Below are 19,612 nucleotides of genomic sequence, written 5' to 3'. Positions count from 1 at the left end.
CCCCTCTGCTGTGTCTAGGCTTTGGTTTTATTGAGTCTGTGCTTCCACTGCCTTAAGAGCTTCTGATCAGGCAAGTGACATATGAGAGTGGACAAAGCATTTCATGCGTATCTGTTGTTTGTCCTTGTCACAGGGTTCTGGCAGAGGCTGTTCTGTCCTTTCCCCTCGCGCTCACTGAGGTGACACTGGGTATTGGCCGTGGCCGACGGGTCATCCTGCGCAGCTACCAGGAAGAGGAGGCAGGTGAGGGCATTAGACCTGTCCCACTGTCCCACGAGAGAGCAGGAGCCAGGAGTGAAGCCAGGACTCAGGGACATTAACTCCTTCTGTGCCTGCCACATAGATAGCAGCAGCAAAGCCATGGTGACCGAGACTAGCATTGGGGAGGAGGACTTCCAGCAGCTGCGTGCCCCAGAAGGGATAGCTGTCACCTTTTGCCTCAAGGAATTTCGGGTAAGTTTACTATGGCTGTTACCTACCTGGTCTTTCAACTAAACACAGGCTCTCACTACCTGCTTCTGTCATCCCAGGGGCTCCTGAGCTTTGCAGAGTCAGCGAATTTGCCTCTTACCATCCACTTTGATGTTCCAGGCAGGTAATTCCAGGCTTTTAGACTGGGGAGGAGGTAGGGCTCTGGGATACCCAGAGCAGGATAACCTAGCTTAAACTCTATCCCCAGGCCAGTCATCTTTACCATTGAAGATTCCTTGCTGGATGCCCACTTTGTCTTGGCCACACTCTTAGAGCAAGACTCATGTTCCCAGGACCTGTGTTCCCCAAAGCCCCACCAGCCAGTGCCTCAGAAGCAGGCAAATAGGTAAGGGTGCTCACTACCTAGCTCCCTCTCCAGTTCTGCACTCAGGTTGAGTCTGCTACTTCTTGCTTCTGCACCTCCCCCCATGCATCCTTCCTGTCAGGCCCAACCTCAACAGTCAGCTGTACTGAGACCCCTCCCATCCATAGAGGCATCCCCAAGGTCTTGCTGGCTTCCTTCTCTGGCTGAAGCCTCCCCTCTGAGCCTCTTTCCAGACAAGGAGAGAAAAGGCTGCTTGGAGGCAGGGAGCGGCCTGGTGTAGGGGAAGCAGGTGGCTGGAAGGGCAGGTGGGTTGGGAGGCTGGGCTCAGTGTAGTAGAAGCAGAGGAAGTTTGGTCTGGCTCTTAGCCCAGCACATCCCTGGGTTCTTATGCTCTCCAGCTCCTATCCCTTGGGAAGGTGAGGGATTGGGCCCCACGTGGCCCTGTTCACAGGACTCGGTGCTTTCCTCCCCCAGCTGAGCTAAATTGGCCCCAGGATCCTCCCTCAGGCCCCTACCTGAACTCTGATCAAAGGGGTTCCAGTTCCACCCCCTCCAGGAAGCTCCCACTTAACCCCTGCATCCTATCCTCCCAGCCAAATCAGGAAGTAATAAAATAGAAATCTCACCAAGCAGTCTTGAGGCCTCCAAAGTGGGGCCTGCCTCTGTATCCCTTTTTTTCTCTGTACCTTGTTATCTCTGCCTACAGCACACCCCACTTAGATGACTTTACCAATGATGACATCGACTGTTACATGATTGCCATGGAAACCACCGTGAGCAATGAGGGCTCTGGGGCACAGCCTTCCACTTCCCTCCCACCTGTCCCCCAGGCCTCCCATGACTTTGCCCCCACTTCAGAGGAGGAAGAGGAGGCTGAGTCCAGTACAGTGCCTGGGACTCCCCCACCCAAGAAGGTAAAAAAGCTGGAGGTTTGGATAGGAACTGAAGGAAGGAACATCTTCCAGAACTAACTGGTCTTTCTCTATTCTCTTTCCAGTTTCGTTCACTTTTCTTTGGCTCTATCTTGGCCCCTGCACACTCCCCGCAGGGTCCTAGCCCTGTGCTGGCTGAAGACAGTGATGGTGAAGGCTGAACTTGAGAAACTGAAGTCTGTGTCCAAAGGCTTATGGACCAGAAACAGGCCCAGCCACTGGCAGAGTTGGGCATCAGTCCCTGGACATGGACGTGGAAAAGGTCTAGGCCTTGGGCAGGCCCCCACTTGGCTGTGCTGCAGAGCTGCCTAGGCAACCATGTTGGTCTGTGTTCTATATTTACTCAGCCTATACCAATCATGTCTCTTTCTGGTGCACAGCTGTCACCTCTTACTTTGAGGCTCTGTAGTATCTGGCCAGAGCCAGAAACTTATCCTCCTCAGGCTCACTTGTCTCTAAAGCCTCTAAACAAAGAAAGATCAGTGTTGAATTCACTGCCAATCATGAACTCCCCTGTCGACCCTTCTGTGGTCCATAGGAACTGTTTTCTCTTTCCTAACACTTGGGCCTTGGCTTAGAATCCTAACAGCCTCAGGACCTGACTGTCACTGGTGTGGCCCTGGCCGGGCCCATGTCCAGCCACTCAGTCGCCCTCCCAGGTGGCTTTGTACCAAAGGACTGTTGGCCCACTGTCTGGGATGAGGGAAACACAGGCCATGGCGAGAATCCAGCTTTGACCTTTATTCAAGAGACCAGATGGGTTGCCCCAGGATCTGGCTGCCAGCCAAGCAAGGCTGGAGACCCACAATCTGGTCTGCCATTGCCCTGAGCTGCAGCCTTGGCCCCAGGATTCCACTTGCAGCCACCACAGGTGCTGGTGGGAGGGAGCCCTGGGAGATTAGATGCTGCTATTGATTCTTTAAAAAATAAAGGAAAGACACTTTACGCTCGCTGTGTGTTCAACATGACGACAGGTGGGCCCGAGGGGCCAGTGTGACCCATGGCAGCATGATCTCTATACAAATAATCCATCATCTGGGGCAGAAGGGCAGCACATGGAAGCTATTTCTTGGCTTTGGCAGAGTTGCGGGGTGGAGTGATGGGACGGCCTCCGGGGTTCAGGCCACTGAACTGCCCATACTTCCCCTTATTCTTATCAGCGGGCTTGAGGATCTGAAAGAAAAAACATTCATCAGGGTTCTGGTGCTGAGCCAGGCATCTGGCAGCCTCTTCCCCACACCCACCTGGAAGGAGCACATAAGGGTCTCATCCACACTCATCATGGCACCAGCATTGTCAAACTCTCCACAGTAGTTGGGAGCTGAGAAGAGGGTCACCAGCTGCCTTTTGGCAAAGAACTCATAGCCATCTTCTACAACCTGGGCGAGGACAGGAACAGTTTGGTCTGTAAGTTAAGCAGCTGGCTATTCCCCCAGCCTGCCCCCGGCCACTAGCCCACCTGATGTGCTCTGCAGATGAGGTCCAGATCATGCTTGTGCAGGAACTTGGCTACCACCTCAGCCCCAAAGGTAAAGGAGACACCACGGTCATTCTCGCCCCAGCCTTGAACATCCTTGTCAGGGTCAGACCACAGGAGATCACACAGTAGGCCCTGGTCAGGCACGTCTGTGGGTCGCATAATACGTCTAATCTGCTCCATGGATTGCAAGTCTGGAGACAGGCCTGGGGGTAGTAGAGTGGGAACAGTGTTCCTTAAACCAAAAAGGAAGTACTGCCCCATGCCCAGAAGCTCTTAGGGGGTCAGCTCCACTTTCCCCACCACAGCTAGGTTTATCTTTTGGGATTTTTAACATCAGGGAGATAGAATCCAATAGTCCCCCACTGGCTGCATTTCTCTGTGTGGCCTTGGTGTCCTGGAACTCACTTTGTATGCCACTACCACCTGGCCATCCCTCAGGTTTTAAAAGTGCAGAGAACAGACAGACCGGCATGGGGGGTGGGGGGAGGAGACCAATGAGTTGCCTACAGGATGCCAAATGCCACAACAGGAAAGAGTGCAGCCAAACTGGGGTGTGGAGCCAGATGTGATGTCACAGGCCTTTAATCCCTTCACTTGGGAGGCAGAGATAGGCAGAACTCTTTAAGGCCACCCTGGTCTACAAAGTGAGTTCCAGGACAGTCAGGGCTGTTAACACAGAGAAAGCCCATCTCGAAAACAAACTGGGGTGTAAGTGATCTCCTGTAATAAGTGACATCCATGATGAGATTCAAGGAGAGCTATTCCAGGAAACTAAGAAAAGCTCTGTTAACTTTCCAAGGCCCCTAAGAATGTGGCCCAAGAACCCAAGCACAGACCCGACAACCACTCTCACCTCCATGGCAGCAGAAGATCTTCTCATCTACAATGGCTGCAATGGGCAGGCAGTTGAAGCAGTCAGTGAAAGTCTTCCACAGTTTGATGTTGTATCGTCTCTTGCCTGCACAGGAGATGGCTCATAGGGAAGACCGCCCACTACACAAACCCCAGTCTAGCTTTCTGTGTAACTGTCCAGGGTACTTTGTGGGTTACTCTGACAAAGCTGGGAAAAAAGACTGGAAGGCAAGGAAAGCTTAATTCTCCTTGCTCTACCTTCATCTACCTTCCAGAATTCTAACACCTGGGGCCACAAGAACCTGAACTCATCTGGCCCAACCTCAATGTCCATGCCTATGCTGGTCCCATGAATGAGGCCAAACCAAAAGTGGGTCTGGTTTATTCATACAGGCACCCTAAATGCTTCGTAAGGGATGTAGTAAGGGGAGTGTCATCAGGAAGCCCTGCATGTACATCCATTCACCAGGCCCTCCCTGAGTACCATGGATGACAGACAGCATGTTGCTGGGGCTTTACAGGGCTCATCAACAGGGGTCTTTTGGCACTAGACCAATGTGGGGGGCCCAAGAAGAGCAGGGAATGTAGTTCTGGGCAACCAGCAACATTCGAAGCACTCACATTCATCATAGAAGCCATAGATGCGGTTGATGCTGGCACACTCATGGTTCCCACGAAGTAGAAAGAAATTCTCCGGATATTTGATCTTATAGGCCAGCAACAGGCAGATGGTCTCCAAAGACTGCTTGCCCCGATCCACATAGTCCCCCAAGAAGAGGTAGTTGCTCTCTGGAGGGAAGCCACCATATTCAAACAGCCGTAGAAGGTCATAGTACTGGCCATGGATGTCACCTGGGAACCAGAGAAGACTAGGTAGGTGCAAGATGTAAACTTGAACCCAGGGCCAGCAATGGACCAAAGAGAGACGAAACACGGGTAATGGGGTAAGAGTAGGGGCTATTTTCAGGAAGCCGAAGGGGTTCTGAGCAAGCGCTTACCACAGATCTTGAGAGGCGCCTCAAGCTCCAGAAGAATAGGCTGGCTCAGGAAAATCTCCCTGGATTTGAGGCAGAGACCACGGATCTCGTTCTCTGTCAGCTGCACATTCTTTCCAGGCCGTGAGCCCTGCACTGGGTACGGAATAGGGTCTTGGGATCCTGGCCTCGCAGACCGGATAAGGGTAGGTGTCATGTCCCCCTAACAGGGGCAACTGTTGCAAGCAGGCCCCCCTAAACCTTTGCATCAGGCCTTCAAAGGCAAAATCCGACCCCTTAGCCACCCGGAGGGCCTCCAGAAAGACGCCTGTGCTCAGCAGCCTGTCAACCGAAGCTTCCTCGCTTCGGAAGCCCTTCTCCCAGCTAGCTTCGCAGGAGTCTCAACCTAAGTCCAGGCCTCTAATGTGTCCCCGGCCTCGGAGCGCGCTCCAAAGCCTAGGCGCAGGGAGTGGGGGGCCTGCGGTGGCCATGGGTCCTCACGGCCTGTCCCCGCCCAAGCGTCGCTGGCCCCCGGGAGCAGCAGGCCCGCCCGCGCGCCACTTCCGGACGGCGAGGGGCCCGGGCTCGGCGCGCGCACACCTTCCCTACCCCTGCCCACCTTCTAGCAGGCGCCCGATGATGGAGTCCAGATTGAGTTTCTCGCTGTCGGACATGGCGGCGCCGCCACTCCGGCCCACTAGCTCTGGGCCCTCTCCTGCCTCCCGCCCTCTTGCAGCCTCCTTCCGGCCTGGCTCTCCTTCCGCCCTCACCAGCCCGCCCCCGGCCCGCCGCCCCGCCTCTTCGGTTGGCCGCCCCGCCCTGCTCTCTAGCGCCTAGTTCCCTGCTCTCTAGCGCCTCCCCTGGACGGGAAACACAGCAGCCGGGGAGGGCCTCGGGCGACCGGGCGGGGCCTGGCAGGAGTGGTGGGCGGGGTTTGGCTGGGCGGGGTTGGTTCGGCTCCACCCTGGAGGAATCGCTCTGCTGCGTTCAGATGAGTTAGGACCGGAAGTACTGTTGAAATTGTTTTTCTCTTTCCAAGTCTCTTCCCACCCCAGCCCTGCGTGGGATTGTGGTGTGAGCATGTTAATCGCTGACGTCTCAAACACTAAAGTAATTCCTAGAAGTGCAGAAAAAGAAACTAAGGCTCAATGATAATGAGAATGGGCTACAGACCTCCAGAGCCTCACATTCACCTCTGTCTTTATGGCCAGATCCATGAACACCTGCTACTGAACTCTAAGCAATGTTTTGGTCTAGGTTGCCTTGGTGCCTGCTACATCAATTTTTTCCCACAAGTGATGTAATACTATTGTACTTCGTTCATGTTGTAAGTCCTTTGAGGAGGACTTGGACTTGTCTAGCAAGTGCAAGGCCTGAGGTTCCATCTCCAGCTCTGGAAGGAAAATAAAGAAAGGAAAAGGGGAAAAGTTATTATTTTTAAACAGTAAAACATAAAAGTAGCCGGGCAGTGGTGGCGCATGCCTTTAATCCCAGCACTTGGGAGGCAGAGGCAGGCGGATTTCTGAGTTCGAGGCCAGCCTGGTCTACAGACTGAGTTGCAGGATAGCCAGAGCTATACAGAGAAACCCTGTCTTGAAAAACCAAAAACCAACAAAAAAAAAAAAAAAAAAAAAAAAAAAAAAAAAAAAGGTAGGCATGGTGTCATAAACCTGTAATTGCAGTGCCTGAAATTTCAGCACTCAGGAGTCTGGACACAGGAGGATCAGAAGTTCAGGGTCATGTTCAACTACATAGTGAGTGCTTCTCCAGCCTGGGCTACTGTACCCCTTCACTCTCAAAAAAGAAAACCCGGGGCAGGGGGTTGGACGGGTAGGACAACATTAAAGCATAATTATTATTGTAACTATGAATTGGTTTTACTTGCAAGTAACCTCAAAACTGATAGTGGCCTGTCATCTTCAATTCAGGCAAACCAGGGACTCATCAAACTCAGCATCCTGTGGATGGGAGGAGTTCGTGGCTCGGGCACTAGGGCAAGCAGGAAGAACCTCATAGAGGAAGGGGGGAGTCCCCCCCACCAGGGAGGGGCCCCCAACAGGCTTCTGAAGCTGAGACTGAGGAGGAAGTGAGAGGAGGAGGTGAGGTGCAGCAAAGAGGTGAGCTGGGCTGCTGGGGCCAGGGACCAGGCCCGAGGCTGGGTCTCTGTGGTACCTCAGGGTCTACCTAACTCCCCAGTAAAAGAGGAGTCTTAGTCCTCTGTGACTAAGGACTGGTGACTGGAACCCCCAGCCTCAGTCTGGCTGCTCACACTGGCTCTCTGTATGCCTTTCAGCCTGTGATACTGGGGTCTAGGGCAGAATGGCCCAGGCCCTGGGAGAGGACTTGTTGCTACCATCAGAACTACAGGATGATTCTAGCTCTCTAGGGTCTGACTCAGAGCTGAGTGGGCCCAGTCCATATCGCCAGGCTGACCGTTATGGCTTCATTGGGGGTAACTCAACTGAACTGGGGTAAGTGAGGGTAGGGGAGATGGTAGGGCACAGAGACTGAGGACTGAGTTCTGGAATTAGTCTGGCCTCAAGGGTCTTGCTGTAGACACTAGCCCAGAACTCAGCCAGTGTCATTCCTCAGGTTCCAAGTGGGATTCTAAGGTAAGAAGGGCGGTGGAGGGCGTGTCCTTTATGTCTCTGTCACCCTCGGAGGGTCTGCACCTTCTCTGAAAACTGATCATCATCTTTCCCTTTTAATCTCTGACCCAAGAACCCCAGATGGAAATTTGTGGGTCTGTCATTCTCTTCTCCAGGTTTACCTTACACAGTTAATCAGACCCAGACAGAGACTTGACACATCACACAGCAGATCAGAAACAGAAGCAGATTCAAACTCAGGACTTCTGGCTTCCAGTCCAGGGCACTATCCACCCAGCTTCCCCTCTGAGTTATTTCTCTCTGTTTTAGGGGACAACCAGACAGCCCTTCCCTAATACACACCTCCTCATTCCGCTAGTCCCAGCAGCTTCTGTCCGTATTGAAGCCCAAGTCCCTTCCTTTAACTTTGATCCTGTATCTGTTGTGTGCCTCCAGGCTTGGTCAGCCCTCTGCAGACCTCATCCGCCAGCGGGAGATGAAATGGGTGGAAATGACCTTACACTGGGAGAAGACCATGTCTCGACGATACAAGAAGGTAGGGAAGGAGAGGTCTGTGTACACTGGTTCCCAAAGCTCTTAATCCCCTCTGTTTCTTCTACCCAAGTGGACTCTTGACCAATGAAGAGCTGTGCTTAGAGCTGAGCAGGGTGGCGCATGCCTGTAATCTCAGCACTCAGAAAGCAGAGGCAGGCAGAGCACTGTGAGTTCGAGGCCAGCCTGGTCTACAGAGTGAATTCCAGGACAGCCAGGACTACACAGAGAAACCCTGTTTCAAAAAAAACAAAACAAAACAAAAAAGAAAAGAAAAAAAAAGAAAGAAAGAAGAAAGGAAAGAAAACCTGTGCTTGTGTGCTTGGGACCTGCAAGAGAACAAGAGAAGTTAACTTAACACACCTTGACCTCACCCACAGGTAAAGATACAGTGCCGAAAGGGCATCCCCTCAGCCCTGCGTGCCCGGTGTTGGCCCCTATTGTGTGGGGCCCAGATGTGTCAGAAGAACAACCCTGGCACCTATCAGGTGAGAAAGCTGGCAGAATCTTTACTACTACCCCTTCTCAGAGCTCCCTGCCATCTGAACCTTCACATCTACCTTCCTACCACCATAGGAGCTGGCAGTGGCCCCAGGAGACCCGCAGTGGATGGAGACCATTGGCAGGGACTTGCATCGTCAGTTTCCTCTGCACGAGATGTTTGTATCACCCCAGGGACACGGGTACGAGGCCAGGGATACCCAGTGACACCAAATCCCTATGCTAGATTCTTTAGTCCTACTTTTACATCCTTGGATGAGGGAGACTATGGGCTGGACAGAGGCCACAGAAAGCAGGAAGGGGATGCCTGGGAGGCTAGCCTTAATGAGATCTTCTGGCACAGGCAGCAGGGGCTGCTGCAGGTTCTCAAGGCCTACACCCTGTACCGGCCAGAGCAGGGATACTGCCAGGCTCAGGGGCCTGTGGCTGCCGTACTGCTCATGCATCTGCCCCCAGAGGTGAGTGACCCTGACCCTGCTTCGAGACCCTCAATCCCTAGTGATCTGAAACCCTCCAGTCCCAACCCCAGGTACTAGACCTTAGGAATCTGTTCCTTTACTTCAGTCCCTGTTCTTGTGACCAAAGCCTCATGTTCACCAATCTCAGTAACCTTTAAGTGTATTATTCTTGACTTCTGAACTTGTGACCTTTGATCCTGACTTTACCCCAGTGATCTAGGAGTCTGGAAATTTTTCTCTTTGACATTCTGAATATTGACCCTGAATTCTGTCCCATGCCCAGGCTTGCCAGGAGCATCCCCTCACATTGGCTGTCCCTATCTTATAATCTGTGGCACTGAGGATCTGCAGCACTAGGGCCTTGGCCCTGGGTGGGGTGGGAGGAACCCAAATGACCTTAGGATTCTGGGATATAAACTCTGAGAGTCTCCCAACTTTTGCTCCAACCTTATGGCCCTTAAATACAGAACCCCAGGCCCTGTGATTTCCTCCTCACCCCCAAGACAGGGCAGGTTCTGAGCAGGGTACTACTGGCATGAATCCAGGCCCCTGTGCCTGTTCCCCATCCCTCCTCCCCCTCTGTGGACAATTTCTTCATGAGTACTCACAGGCCTGTGCCCTGCCCTCAGGAAGCCTTCTGGTGCTTGGTACAGATCTGCGAAGTCTACCTTCCTGGCTACTATGGACCCCACATGGTGAGAGGCAGGGTAGGGAGGTGGAAGATGGAAAGTGAGGGCCTCAGAATGAAGGATCTGAAGCTTGGGGTTTGGGAGTGGAGGTTTGCAGCACTGGCTAGCCAGACTGATAAGGAGCCTGGCTATAGGAAGCCGTACAGCTGGATGCTGAAGTGTTCATGGCCCTTCTGCGGCGGCTGCTCCCACGTGTGTACAAGCACTTGCAGCAGGTAGGCGTCGGCCCCCTGCTCTACCTGCCTGAGTGGTTCCTGTGTCTCTTCACTCGATCACTGCCCTTCCCCACTGTGCTGCGTATCTGGGATGCTTTCCTTAGTGAAGGTGAGTGGGGCTGGGGGGCTAGCTCACATTCTGAATTTGCAGTGCTTGTTGTTCCCACTCTCAGCCCTTTTGGAGCCTTCTGTCACATGGGCTTGAGTGTGTCTGTGGAGAAAACAGACTATCTCATGGACACAATCCCAGAGTGATGAATGAGGGCCTCTACTCTGTCACAGACAGACTGTGGGAGGCGGAGAGCAAGGACAGGACAGTCTCTGATGGAGTTGGGTTCTGTGTGCAGGAACTAGGTTGGTCAATGCACATGCTGTGGAATGTGGGGCTCAGGGCATGCAAGGTTTAGGCATGGTCCACAGCCATAGGTTCCCCTTCTCAGGCCTTGTACCCATGGCTCTTCCTAAGGAGCCGACGAAGCTGCCTCTGACACCTACCTTGTGAAACTTTCATGGGTGGGGGTGGGGCTAGGAGGTGACAGTACCTAAATTAAGAAGATATTTATAGAATGTCATAAGTGCCATGAAGAAAATAAATCAAGGGATGTCACAGAATGTCAGGAGGAGCAGCAGGAGGTGGTTGCTGTTTTTAAAGACAGTTCTGGCTTCTCTATGGAAGAGGTAAACTAGAAGGTAAGCAGGTGGAGGTTAGAGCCCAGGAAGACCACCACAAGTAGGAAGACCAGGCCACAGCCAACTCAGGTGACTTTGGGGGAGGACATGGAAAGGAAAAGGTAGAAAAAGGGGTGTTGGGGTGCTCAGAGTGGAAGGGGCATCAGAGTAGAGCCAAGTTGGACTCTGGACCTTTAGGGCTCTGCTTTATGCTGCCCATATGTCTAAAGATTGCTCCTATAATTAGGTTCATGTTTGGGCTGATGACTAACTCAGTTGGTAGAGTGCTTGGAGTAAGTACGAAATAAGCCGCCCTGGGTCCAATCTCCAGTATTAGATAAAATTGGTCATGGGGGCACATGCCTGTAATCACAGCAATTGGAAGAAAGTAGCAAGAGAATCAGAAGTTCATGATCCTCCTTGGCCATACAGTGAATTTGAGGCCAACTTGGGCTACATGAAACTCTGTCTCCAAAACTTAAAAAACAAACAAGAAAATCATGTCACAGTATCCAAAGCACATGTGTTACCTCCCCTCTAGCCTCAGACCTTAAGAGGTAGGGCTGACCATGTTGGTCCATCTGATCCCTGTCCCCTATACCTGAGGACAAGCACTGCATAGGCTCTCTTTAATAGCAATGATGACATTGTCGATGACAGCTGTTCCTTTATAAGTCACAGTTGTCACTAGGTCTCCCTGGCATGCTATCTACTCTTATCATTTAAGAGGATGCCAGAAAGGGATTGTGAGGTACTAGGACTGGCAAGGGTTAGTATGTGCATGTGTCTGTGTGTCTGTGTGTGTGTACATGGAGTGCTATGGTTTTGCTATAGGAAGAAAAGTTCCGCACAGAACCTTTCTAGAATCAGAAGGTGGTGGCAGATTCAAAACAAAAAGTACTTAATAGGCACCAACCCAAGTACTCCTCAAAGAAACAGGATGCTGAGGTCAGAGAAGGCGTGGCATAAGATTGTTAGCAGCCCCTGGCTCCTGACTGGCTGCCCTTCTTATAAGTGTCTGGCGTCCTGAGACAGGTTTGGCTCCTTCAGTGTCCCATGCCCTCAAATTGTAGTGTTTCTTTTGAGTATCATAACTCATACTTAAAATTCCAGTGCAGAGACTGAGACAGGAGGATTGCTGTGAGTTCAAGGCCAAGCTGGGCCACATAGTTCTAAGCTGTCATGGCCTGCAGGGTGAGCCACTATCTCAAGAAAACTAAAAGCCAGGTGTGTGAGCTGGTGAGGTGGCTCAGTGGGGAAGAGTGCTTGCCGCCAAGCCTGATGACTTGAGTTTGATCTCCAGGTCTCACATGGTAGAAGAATTGACTCCTACAAGAGGTTCTGTGACCTTCACACATGTGATGTAGCAGGCACATAGTACAAACTAAATAAATAGCTAGGTGTGGTGGCACACACCTGTAATTCCAGTATTCTGGAGGCAGAGGCAGAAGAATTGCTGCAAGTTCAAGGCCAGTCTGTGCTACATAAGGAATTCCAAGGCATCCTGAGCTACACACAAAACAAAACACATTGGGCATGGTAACACAAACTTAATCTGAGCATTTGGGAAGCAGAGACTATCCACTGTGAGTTGGAAGCTAACCTTGGCTACATAGTTCCAGCCAGCCAGAGCTACAAAGGAAGACTGTCTTAAAACAAAACAAAACAACACCAAGCCACTGCTTGGAAGAGACAAGAGGATCAGCAGGTCAAGGTCATTCTCAGGTCGGCAGGCAGATGGAGGTCTGTTTACACACAACCATCTCAAAAAGTAAACACATTGCAGTTGTTGGCCATTTTTCCATGCCTGAGTTGGGTGAAGTGAGCTGCAGTGAGGTAGAAGGAGCGTGTCTGAGGGTTGATTCAGCTGAAGAACTGAGGGGGGCGGGGGTGGGGCGTAGGCTGGTTTCCTGTGAGCGAGCTACTCCCTTCCCTGCAGGTGCTAAGGTACTGTTCCGAGTGGGGCTGACACTGATGCGCCTGGCACTGGGCACTGTAGAACAGCGCAGAGCGTGCCCTGGGCTCCTGGAAACACTGGGAGCCCTACGAGCCATCCCCCCTACCCAGCTGCAGGAAGAGGTCTTCATGTCCCAGGTGGGTATCTGTGTTAGCAATCCTCAGTGGCCTTGCATAGCTCGGAAGACTAAGCCTGGGTGAGAGTAAGATGCAGTTCCTGTGCTCTTAGCTGCAGAAACAGTGAGAGCCCCAGGCCTCAACTGTCTTCCTTTAGGTCTCAGCAAAGTTGTGTCTCAGCCCTCAGCCACTTCCTGGGGTTGTGTACTGCCTGCCCCATGGAGACCTCAAAGCTTCCTGCTCCCTGACACCCCAGTCCAGGCAAAGTTATCATCAACTGTTCCCCATAGGTGCACAACGTAGCCCTGTCTGAGCAAGAACTGCAACGGGAAATCAGGATCCAGCTGGCCCAGCTGCCAAAGTCATCACCTGGGCCAGCCCCTCTGCCACAGGCCCGCCTTCCTGGGGCCCAAGCCATCTTTGAGTCCCAGCAGCTGGCCCGGGTGCGAGGAGGCACCAAACCTGAGATACCTCGAATTGTGGTGCAGCCCCCAGAGGAGCCCAACCCACCACGGCGCAAGCCACAGACCCGAGGCAAGACTTTCCATGGGCTCCTGATAAGAGCGAGGGGACCCCCTATTGAGGGTCCCTCCAGGTCCCACCGAGGCTCTGCCTCTTTCCTGGACACCCGATTCTAAGTGTACCATGCACTTAGTGCCTCCATAGCTCAATCATCCGAACAATGATGCCAGCCCTAGAAATGTGTACTGTACTTTACTGGTGGGCTGTCTGACTGCTGTTTCCAGCGAGGAGCACCCAGAGGGGTGGAGTGTCTGTCTCCCCACTTTAAGGACTGTCTCAGGCACAAAGATAAAGGAAGGAGACTGAGTGGAGCTTGTGGGGAGCTGTTTGGTGCCTGCCATTGCCACCATCAAAGCCAGCACTGAAGGATTGTGGGAATAAAACTTCTGGCTGAGATATGTACCCCATGGGCTTCTTGCAAGGGAATCCTCAAATAAAGCCTGACTGAGAAGATACTGGATAAAGTTGGATCAAATATTCCTCTACTTTACACCCTGGAGTTATTGCCATGCTCTCTCCTGCCTGCATCCACCCTTCCTGTCCTAGTCCCACATGGGACACACCAAGGCTGTCCATTGGCTGCTGGGTAAGGTGTTTACAGGGAAAGAGAGTTCGTAGTAAGCCAGCTTGCCCCAGCCTCTAGGGTACAGGCCAGACTTTTCTACCTGCCAGAGGAAGACTCTCCAATGACAGCTGGGCCCCAGAGGGGGGGGCACTCCAGCCTCCCTTTGCCTCCCCTAATGGCTCAGGGCTTCCTTTGGTGGGGGACTCTAAACTGTGTTGGCCTCCCTAACCATATTCCTGCTCCCATCTGTCAAAGGGAGCCAGAAAAGAACAAAAGCCTAGTGTGCTCAGGACAAAGGAGAAAGGTCCTGCTGGTCCTCGTTCTTCCCTAAGCCCTGATGTACTCCCTTGGGACCGCCACCATAGAAACCCTCTCCCACACTCGCTAATTGCCCCTGTGGGTGCCTAGGGTGCCTGGGACATGAGCCTTTGTCAAGACAACAGGGCTGGATCTGATGCTGGCTTGTCTCCACAGAGTTGAGTCCTAATTGCCCTGGCTCTCTGACTCCCTGGGTAGCTTCCCAGCACTGACGGTGGGAACAAGGCAGGAGCTGAGAAGGAGAATTTGGAGGCCCTCTTTTCCATGGCAAACCATGCACTGGCTGTGGTGGAGGCAAGGAACTGAGACTGAGCAGAGGAAACGTGAAGAGGGAGATGCTTCACTCAAGGAGAAAGGGACAGTGTTGAGTCAGAGAGGAACCAGCAAATCCACTCCTGTCCCGAATGAAGGAAGGAGCAAAGGTTATGATGTTCTGAGACAATGGGCTAAGACCTGCTATTCTTCATGGCTCATGAGTGTATCTTTTTTTTTTTTTTTTTTTTTTTTAAATAAGATTTTCCCTGTGTAAGATTTGGATCAGAGGTCAGTGTATCCTTGGAGGTATGATTACACTACCCTGCTCAGGACACATCCCTGGTATCAGTTCCTTGTGGTACAGTGTTGGGAAACAGCCGATGTGCAAAGGGGAAGCCACATGGCACACTTAGCCATGATAGATGTGGGTCCTTGGTAGGAGAGTCCTATCAGCTGTGCTGGGACTTTGGCATGGTCCCCTATCAGAATCTGGATCTGGAACGTTCTAGTCATGGGGCTATAGAAATGTATTCTGTGAGCGGAGCCAGAGGCTACACATGTGCAGTCCAAGCACCCAGGAACTGGAGGTAGGAGGATCAGGACTTTGTCGAGAGCTTGCTTTGGAGGAAACAGTTATAGGAGACCAGACCCTTATCTGTAATTTCCCCAGGGAAATGGAGGCTTAGAAGGAGAAAAACCTTGGCCAAATCCTTACTACCATGGTCAGACCAAATGTTTACTCTCACCTCCACTCTTGGCATCCCATGAACCACTAGCACCCAACCTCGACCACCACAACCCTGGACATGCACTTTGGCCTACTCTCCTGGAGTACTCCTATGTTAAATACTTACAAGAGCCAGGCCTGGTGGTGCATGCCTGTATTCCAAGCTACACCCGAGACTGAGCCAGGAGAGTCACAATTTCAAGGCCAGCCTGGGTAACTTAGGGCTACTGTGTCCCAAAACAAGAAAGGAAACAGGGCTGGTCAATGTAGCTTACTGGAGGGGCACTTGTCTAGCTTGTGTGAGGCCTTGAATTCCATCCTCACTACAGAAGGGGAAGAAAAAAGACAAGTGGGGCCTCTGGGGCCTCCCTCCCTTCATTGTCTTCCCTCACTGGGTTACCTGCAGCTTAATAATCTTTTCATTTGGGGTTCATAAGGCTGTTCCTCAGATTCCCAGCCCAGTGTCTGCACAGGTCTAGAGAAAAGTTGCTTGGGAAGCTGAGCATGTAGCCCAAGGTGACAGTGGGAGGCAGAGGCAGCTAGGATTGCCAGGACATAATTTCAGAGGCTCTAGTCAGTGCCCAAGCCCTGGCAGGCAAAAGTGGGGATCTTGCTAGGTGGTGATGGTGCACACTCTTAATGTCAGCACTGGGGAGGCAGAGGCAGATAAATCTCTGCAACTTTTAGGAAAGCTAGGGCCACACAGAGAAACCCTGTCTCAAACAAAAAAGTGGGGATCGCCGGGTGGTGGTGGCGCACGCCTTTAATCCCAGCACTTGGGAGGCAGAGGCAGGTGGATTTCTGAGTTCGAGGCCAGCCTGGTCTACAGAGTGAGTTGCAGGACGGCCAGGGCTATACAGAGAAACCCTGTCTCAGAAAAACAAAACAAACAAACAAAAAAAGTGGGGATCTCTGGCATGCAATAGGTAGGGGAGGCCACCCACATGCTGCTTTCCCTCTATAGATAAGCTCTTCTAGGAGACCATGGGGATGGGATGTTGGCTGAGCCATGAACTCAGCCAGTTTCTGTGGCAGTGGCTCACTAGTAGTAGGTGCTTTCCAGCAGGGCCCTGGCTGGGGCAGAGTCACTGTCGTTCCTCCTCTGGGAAGCATTCTCTAGGCAGTTATTGAGCAGGTCCTGTTGCTAGCCGCCATCTCCATGGCAACCCTGGGAAGACACAGAGAGAAATAGGTTCCTTCTTGTACAAGCACAGTTGTTTTGTTTTCTGATAGCTTCTGTCTATTCAGCCCAGGCTGCCCTGGAGTTTACTATGTAAACCAGGCTAGACTCAAACTGGTAATGATCTACCAGCCTCTACCTTCCAAGTACTCAGATTACAAGACTGCTTCGTTTATGTGAATGGCTACTTTTGTTTGTTTGTTTTTGTTTTGAGACAGGATCTCGCTGTGTGGACTAGGCTAGCCTCAAACTCACAGAGATCCAAATGTCTCTGCTTCTGCTGGGATCAAAGGCACATGCTTCCTTGCCCAGCTTTAATGTGACCACTTGTATTCACACATTCTGATGGGCCCTCATCCACAAAGTGGTGCCAATCCTTCTACACTTTTGTACTAGCTGGAAAAAGACGGCCTGCTCCAGGCAACATGGACCCATGCATTCCTGTTGGGATATATGGTGTGAAGCAGTGGCAAGTGACTCCTCAACTAGGTGCCTTTATGCCATGAGCAACTGAGCAACTATTTCCTATGAGCCTAGCAGCTCCTTCAGAAGCTGCCTAGGAAGGGGCTCAGAGTCAGAAGCACATCCAGGGTGTTCAACAGTGGACACAGAAGCTGGGATGGTGCCCAGAGGTGTCTGCCAACCTGTACTGTCCCAAAAGATAAAAGTTGAGACAGGCGAGCTCACATGGGTGAGTGGGAATCCACATGAATCCCTACCCTAGGGGAGACCCTGGGGGAGACCCCTACCCTGGGGGAGAGAGTACTTTTTTCTTTTCTTTTCAAGACAAGAGTTTCTCTGTGTAGCCCTGGAATTTGCTTTGTGGGTCAGGCTGGCCTTGAACTCAAGAGACCCACCTGCCTCTGCCTCCCACTGTTAGGATTAAAAGCCAGCTGGAAAGGGAGCCTCTTGATCTCTATCTTTTACTGTTTTCTACAACAAAAGTTTCCCCAAAGCCTCCCAGGTTCAGAGCCAAGATGTGCTCCTCCTGCCAAGTTCTTGAATTCGAAAGACTTTCAGGGTCTTTTAGACCCTCACTTTTACCTTACAGATAACGAGCAGGTATTACCACTCCTATTCCCTCTTTGTTTCTCTGCCCATCTCACTGTCATCATAGCGACATCTGGGCAGAGTTACCTTATCTCAACCTATCCTAACTTGGCCCAGCTCAGCCTTGGGTGATATTACTTCTTGCCTGACAGAGACATTAAGTCAGCTCTGCCCACATGCCTGCCCCACATCTCAATGCCCTGAGCAGAAACTGAAGTTTCCCAACTTCGATTGGTCACCTCTTTCACAACTCTTGAGACAGAGATTTTCATGAAGTTGAACCATCACGATGATACTGGCCAGAAGACTGAACCAGCTCTGGCACCGCCGGCAGCAAAGCTGAAGAGCACCTGGAAAAAATGGCTCCAGAATCTACAAAGCCAGAGTATCTTTATCATAAAAACTGGGGTGAAAGAAAGTATAAATGATTTAATTGACGATGACTAAAAAAGACTGGGCTATACATATGGGGCAAAGTCTGGGGTAAGAGACGTCAAATGCAAAGAGACACAGGCTCATGTTTTTATGTTGTTTGGGTGCATGTGTCTGTGTGTGTAGCATCTGTGTAGAGGTCAGAGGACAGCCTGCAGGGGTTGGCTCTATGGCTTCCAGGGATTGAACTCAGGTTCTCAGGTTTGATCTCAGCCTGGCAGCAAGTGTGTTTAACAACTGAACCATCTTATCAGCCATTTTTATTAGTTTGTTTATAAGTGTTTTGCTTGTTTGTATATTTGTGTGCCCTGTGCTTGTCTGATGTTCAAGGAGGTTAGAAGAGGGTGTCAAATATCCTGGAACTGGAATTGCAGAGTTAAGAGCTACTATGTAGGTGCTGAGAATCAAACCTGGGTCCTGTGGAAGAACAGTCGATGTTCTTAACTATTAAGCCATCTCTTCACGAATTCCACCTGTTCTGTTTTTTTTTTTTTTTTTTTTTTTTTTTTTTTTTTTTTTCTTTTTGAAACACGTTCTCAGATAGCTCAAACTAACCTTGAATTTGCTATGCAGCCCAGGCTGGCCTTGAACTTCTAATTCCTGTTCCTGCCTCCATCTTTCCTGTGGTAGGATTACACGTGTTTATACTATACTTGGCTTTTTCTCTTTTTCTAGAAAGGATCTTGATAGGAGCCTAAGCTGGGCTGAAACCTGCTGTGTAGAAAAACCTAGCCACAAATATGGTGATCGTACTGCCTCTGCCTCCTGAGTGCCAGGATTACAGGTGAATGCCACCATGACTAGCTGGTTTTGTTTTATCAAGACAAAGCCTTGTCTGCTTGTGTTTTGAAACAAAATCTCTCATGTTTCACAGTGTTAAGAACTGAGATACTACATGCTCTCATACAGTGCTTGTTACAAGAATAAACATTTATAGGCCAGGTATGATGGCACATACTCAGGATGTGCATCCAGCACTCAGGATGCAGAGGGAGGCAGACCTCTGAATTCAAGGCCAGCCTGGTCTACAAAGCAAGTTCCAGGTCAGCCAGGACTACACAGAGAGACTCTGTCTCAAACAAAACAAAACAAAACAAAACCAACCAACCAACCAAACAAACAAACAAACAAACAAAAAAGCACTTGCTGAAAATCACAAGCTCACATAGTATCCAGAGCTGCCTACTAAGTGCTATCTGTAAAGAATGCACAAGAATCTCCATTTGAAAATGAGAAGCCAAATCTTCAGAAGCTGCATAAGCCATCTGTATTCCACTTATCCCCACAGTAGGACCCTTCTGTTGCTTAGGATACACATGTGGCAAGAAAGTGGGGTTCTTGGGCTGTGCCCCTCATTGTAGGAATCAGGGTAGGGACTGTCACGTGAGGCATATGTAGACCTGGGGCAGGGGAGTCCACAGAAGCTCTGGAAAGTCCAGTGGGGGTAGAAGACACTGGGACTAGGGAGCCCTAGATAAGCCACCTTCCCTTCTAAGTGGTAGAGACAGAAGTGGTCCTCTTAAACGTCTATTCATGTACTTTCTGGGAAACTATGAAAGCTGTTACCTCTGTTCTCAAGGAGTGCTGCTGGCTCTGTAATACTCTCCTTGCCCAAGATGTTCTTGAGTGGAGGTCCAGGGGAGCAAGCAGGGGGAAGGGAGGGTCAGAGTGTTTGGTACATATGAGGTGAGGCGCTATGGCCGAGGGCAGAAGGAAAGTGAGCTTTAGTACTGAAACCTTAGCTCGGCAGATCCTGCAGCCCAGAGCCAAGATTGGGACCTACT

The 19,612-nt window shown here is 51.2% G+C and overlaps 3 protein-coding genes across 11 annotated transcripts in view; 2 read left to right on the top strand and 1 right to left on the bottom strand.

Annotated features, from left to right (window-relative positions):
* The window catches only part of Rad9a (RAD9 checkpoint clamp component A), a 59,355-nt gene extending 56,682 nt beyond the window's left edge, over positions 1-2,673 (top strand). For all 4 annotated transcript variants that reach the window (XM_034511414.2, XM_076915005.1, XM_034511422.2 and 1 more), the window contains exons 7-12: positions 134-243; positions 344-453; positions 531-595; positions 680-817; positions 1,503-1,710; positions 1,794-2,673. In XM_034511414.2, the coding sequence (XP_034367305.1) occupies positions 134-243; positions 344-453; positions 531-595; positions 680-817; positions 1,503-1,710; positions 1,794-1,889 (727 nt within the window). In that variant the 3' untranslated portion in view covers positions 1,890-2,673. The remainder of the gene's footprint in view (positions 1-133; positions 244-343; positions 454-530; positions 596-679; positions 818-1,502; positions 1,711-1,793) is intronic.
* Ppp1ca (protein phosphatase 1 catalytic subunit alpha) lies at positions 2,450-5,824 on the bottom strand. Its single transcript, XM_034511458.2, has 7 exons — positions 5,654-5,824; positions 5,059-5,190; positions 4,682-4,912; positions 4,062-4,166; positions 3,188-3,411; positions 2,973-3,107; positions 2,450-2,901 (listed from the first exon to the last, which is right to left on the bottom strand). The coding sequence occupies exons 1-7, from the start codon at positions 5,706-5,708 to the stop codon at positions 2,791-2,793; spliced, it is 993 nt and encodes a 330-aa protein (XP_034367349.1). The 5' UTR covers positions 5,709-5,824; the 3' UTR covers positions 2,450-2,790.
* An 879-nt stretch (positions 5,825-6,703) lies between these two features.
* On the top strand, positions 6,704-17,914 carry Tbc1d10c (TBC1 domain family member 10C). Of its 6 annotated transcripts, XR_013104643.1 has the most exons (12): positions 6,704-6,788; positions 6,963-7,151; positions 7,328-7,505; positions 8,079-8,178; positions 8,555-8,662; positions 8,751-8,857; positions 9,019-9,133; positions 9,763-9,828; positions 9,957-10,146; positions 12,646-12,800; positions 13,070-13,887; positions 14,341-17,914. XR_013104643.1 is itself a non-coding variant. In XM_076914956.1 (11 exons), exons 3-11 carry the CDS (start codon positions 7,354-7,356, stop codon positions 13,415-13,417), a joined length of 1,341 nt encoding a protein of 446 aa, XP_076771071.1. In that variant the 5' UTR covers positions 6,704-6,788; positions 6,963-7,133; positions 7,328-7,353; the 3' UTR covers positions 13,418-17,914. The 6 variants fall into 6 exon arrangements, 5 of the variants coding, with proteins under 5 accessions (XP_076771071.1, XP_076771066.1, XP_076771068.1 ...); XM_076914956.1 differs by having other exon boundaries at positions 6,963-7,133; positions 13,070-17,914; XM_076914951.1 differs by having other exon boundaries at positions 13,070-17,914.
* The last annotated feature ends 1,698 nt before the right edge of the window (positions 17,915-19,612 follow it).

Source organism: Arvicanthis niloticus, chromosome 1 (assembly GCF_011762505.2).
Source record: "Arvicanthis niloticus isolate mArvNil1 chromosome 1, mArvNil1.pat.X, whole genome shotgun sequence".
Classification (NCBI taxonomy): Eukaryota; Metazoa; Chordata; class Mammalia; order Rodentia; family Muridae; genus Arvicanthis; species Arvicanthis niloticus.
This window is presented reverse-complemented; position numbering and strand designations above follow the sequence as displayed.

Coding starts and splice junctions, on each gene's coding strand:
- Ppp1ca (XM_034511458.2), bottom strand. CDS start 5,708: ATGTCCGACAGCGAGAAACTCAATCTGGACTCCATCATCGGGCGCCTG. Junction 4,913..5,058: donor GGCGCCTCTCAAGATCTGTG/GTAAGCGCTTGC, acceptor TCTGGTTCCCAG/GTGACATCCATGGCCAGTAC. Junction 3,412..4,061: donor GATCTTCTGCTGCCATGGAG/GTGAGAGTGGTT, acceptor TACTACCCCCAG/GCCTGTCTCCAGACTTGCAA.
- Tbc1d10c (XM_076914956.1), top strand. CDS start 7,354: ATGGCCCAGGCCCTGGGAGAGGACTTGTTGCTACCATCAGAACTACAG. Junction 7,506..8,078: donor GGTAACTCAACTGAACTGGG/GTAAGTGAGGGT, acceptor GTGTGCCTCCAG/GCTTGGTCAGCCCTCTGCAG. Junction 8,663..8,750: donor ACAACCCTGGCACCTATCAG/GTGAGAAAGCTG, acceptor CTACCACCATAG/GAGCTGGCAGTGGCCCCAGG.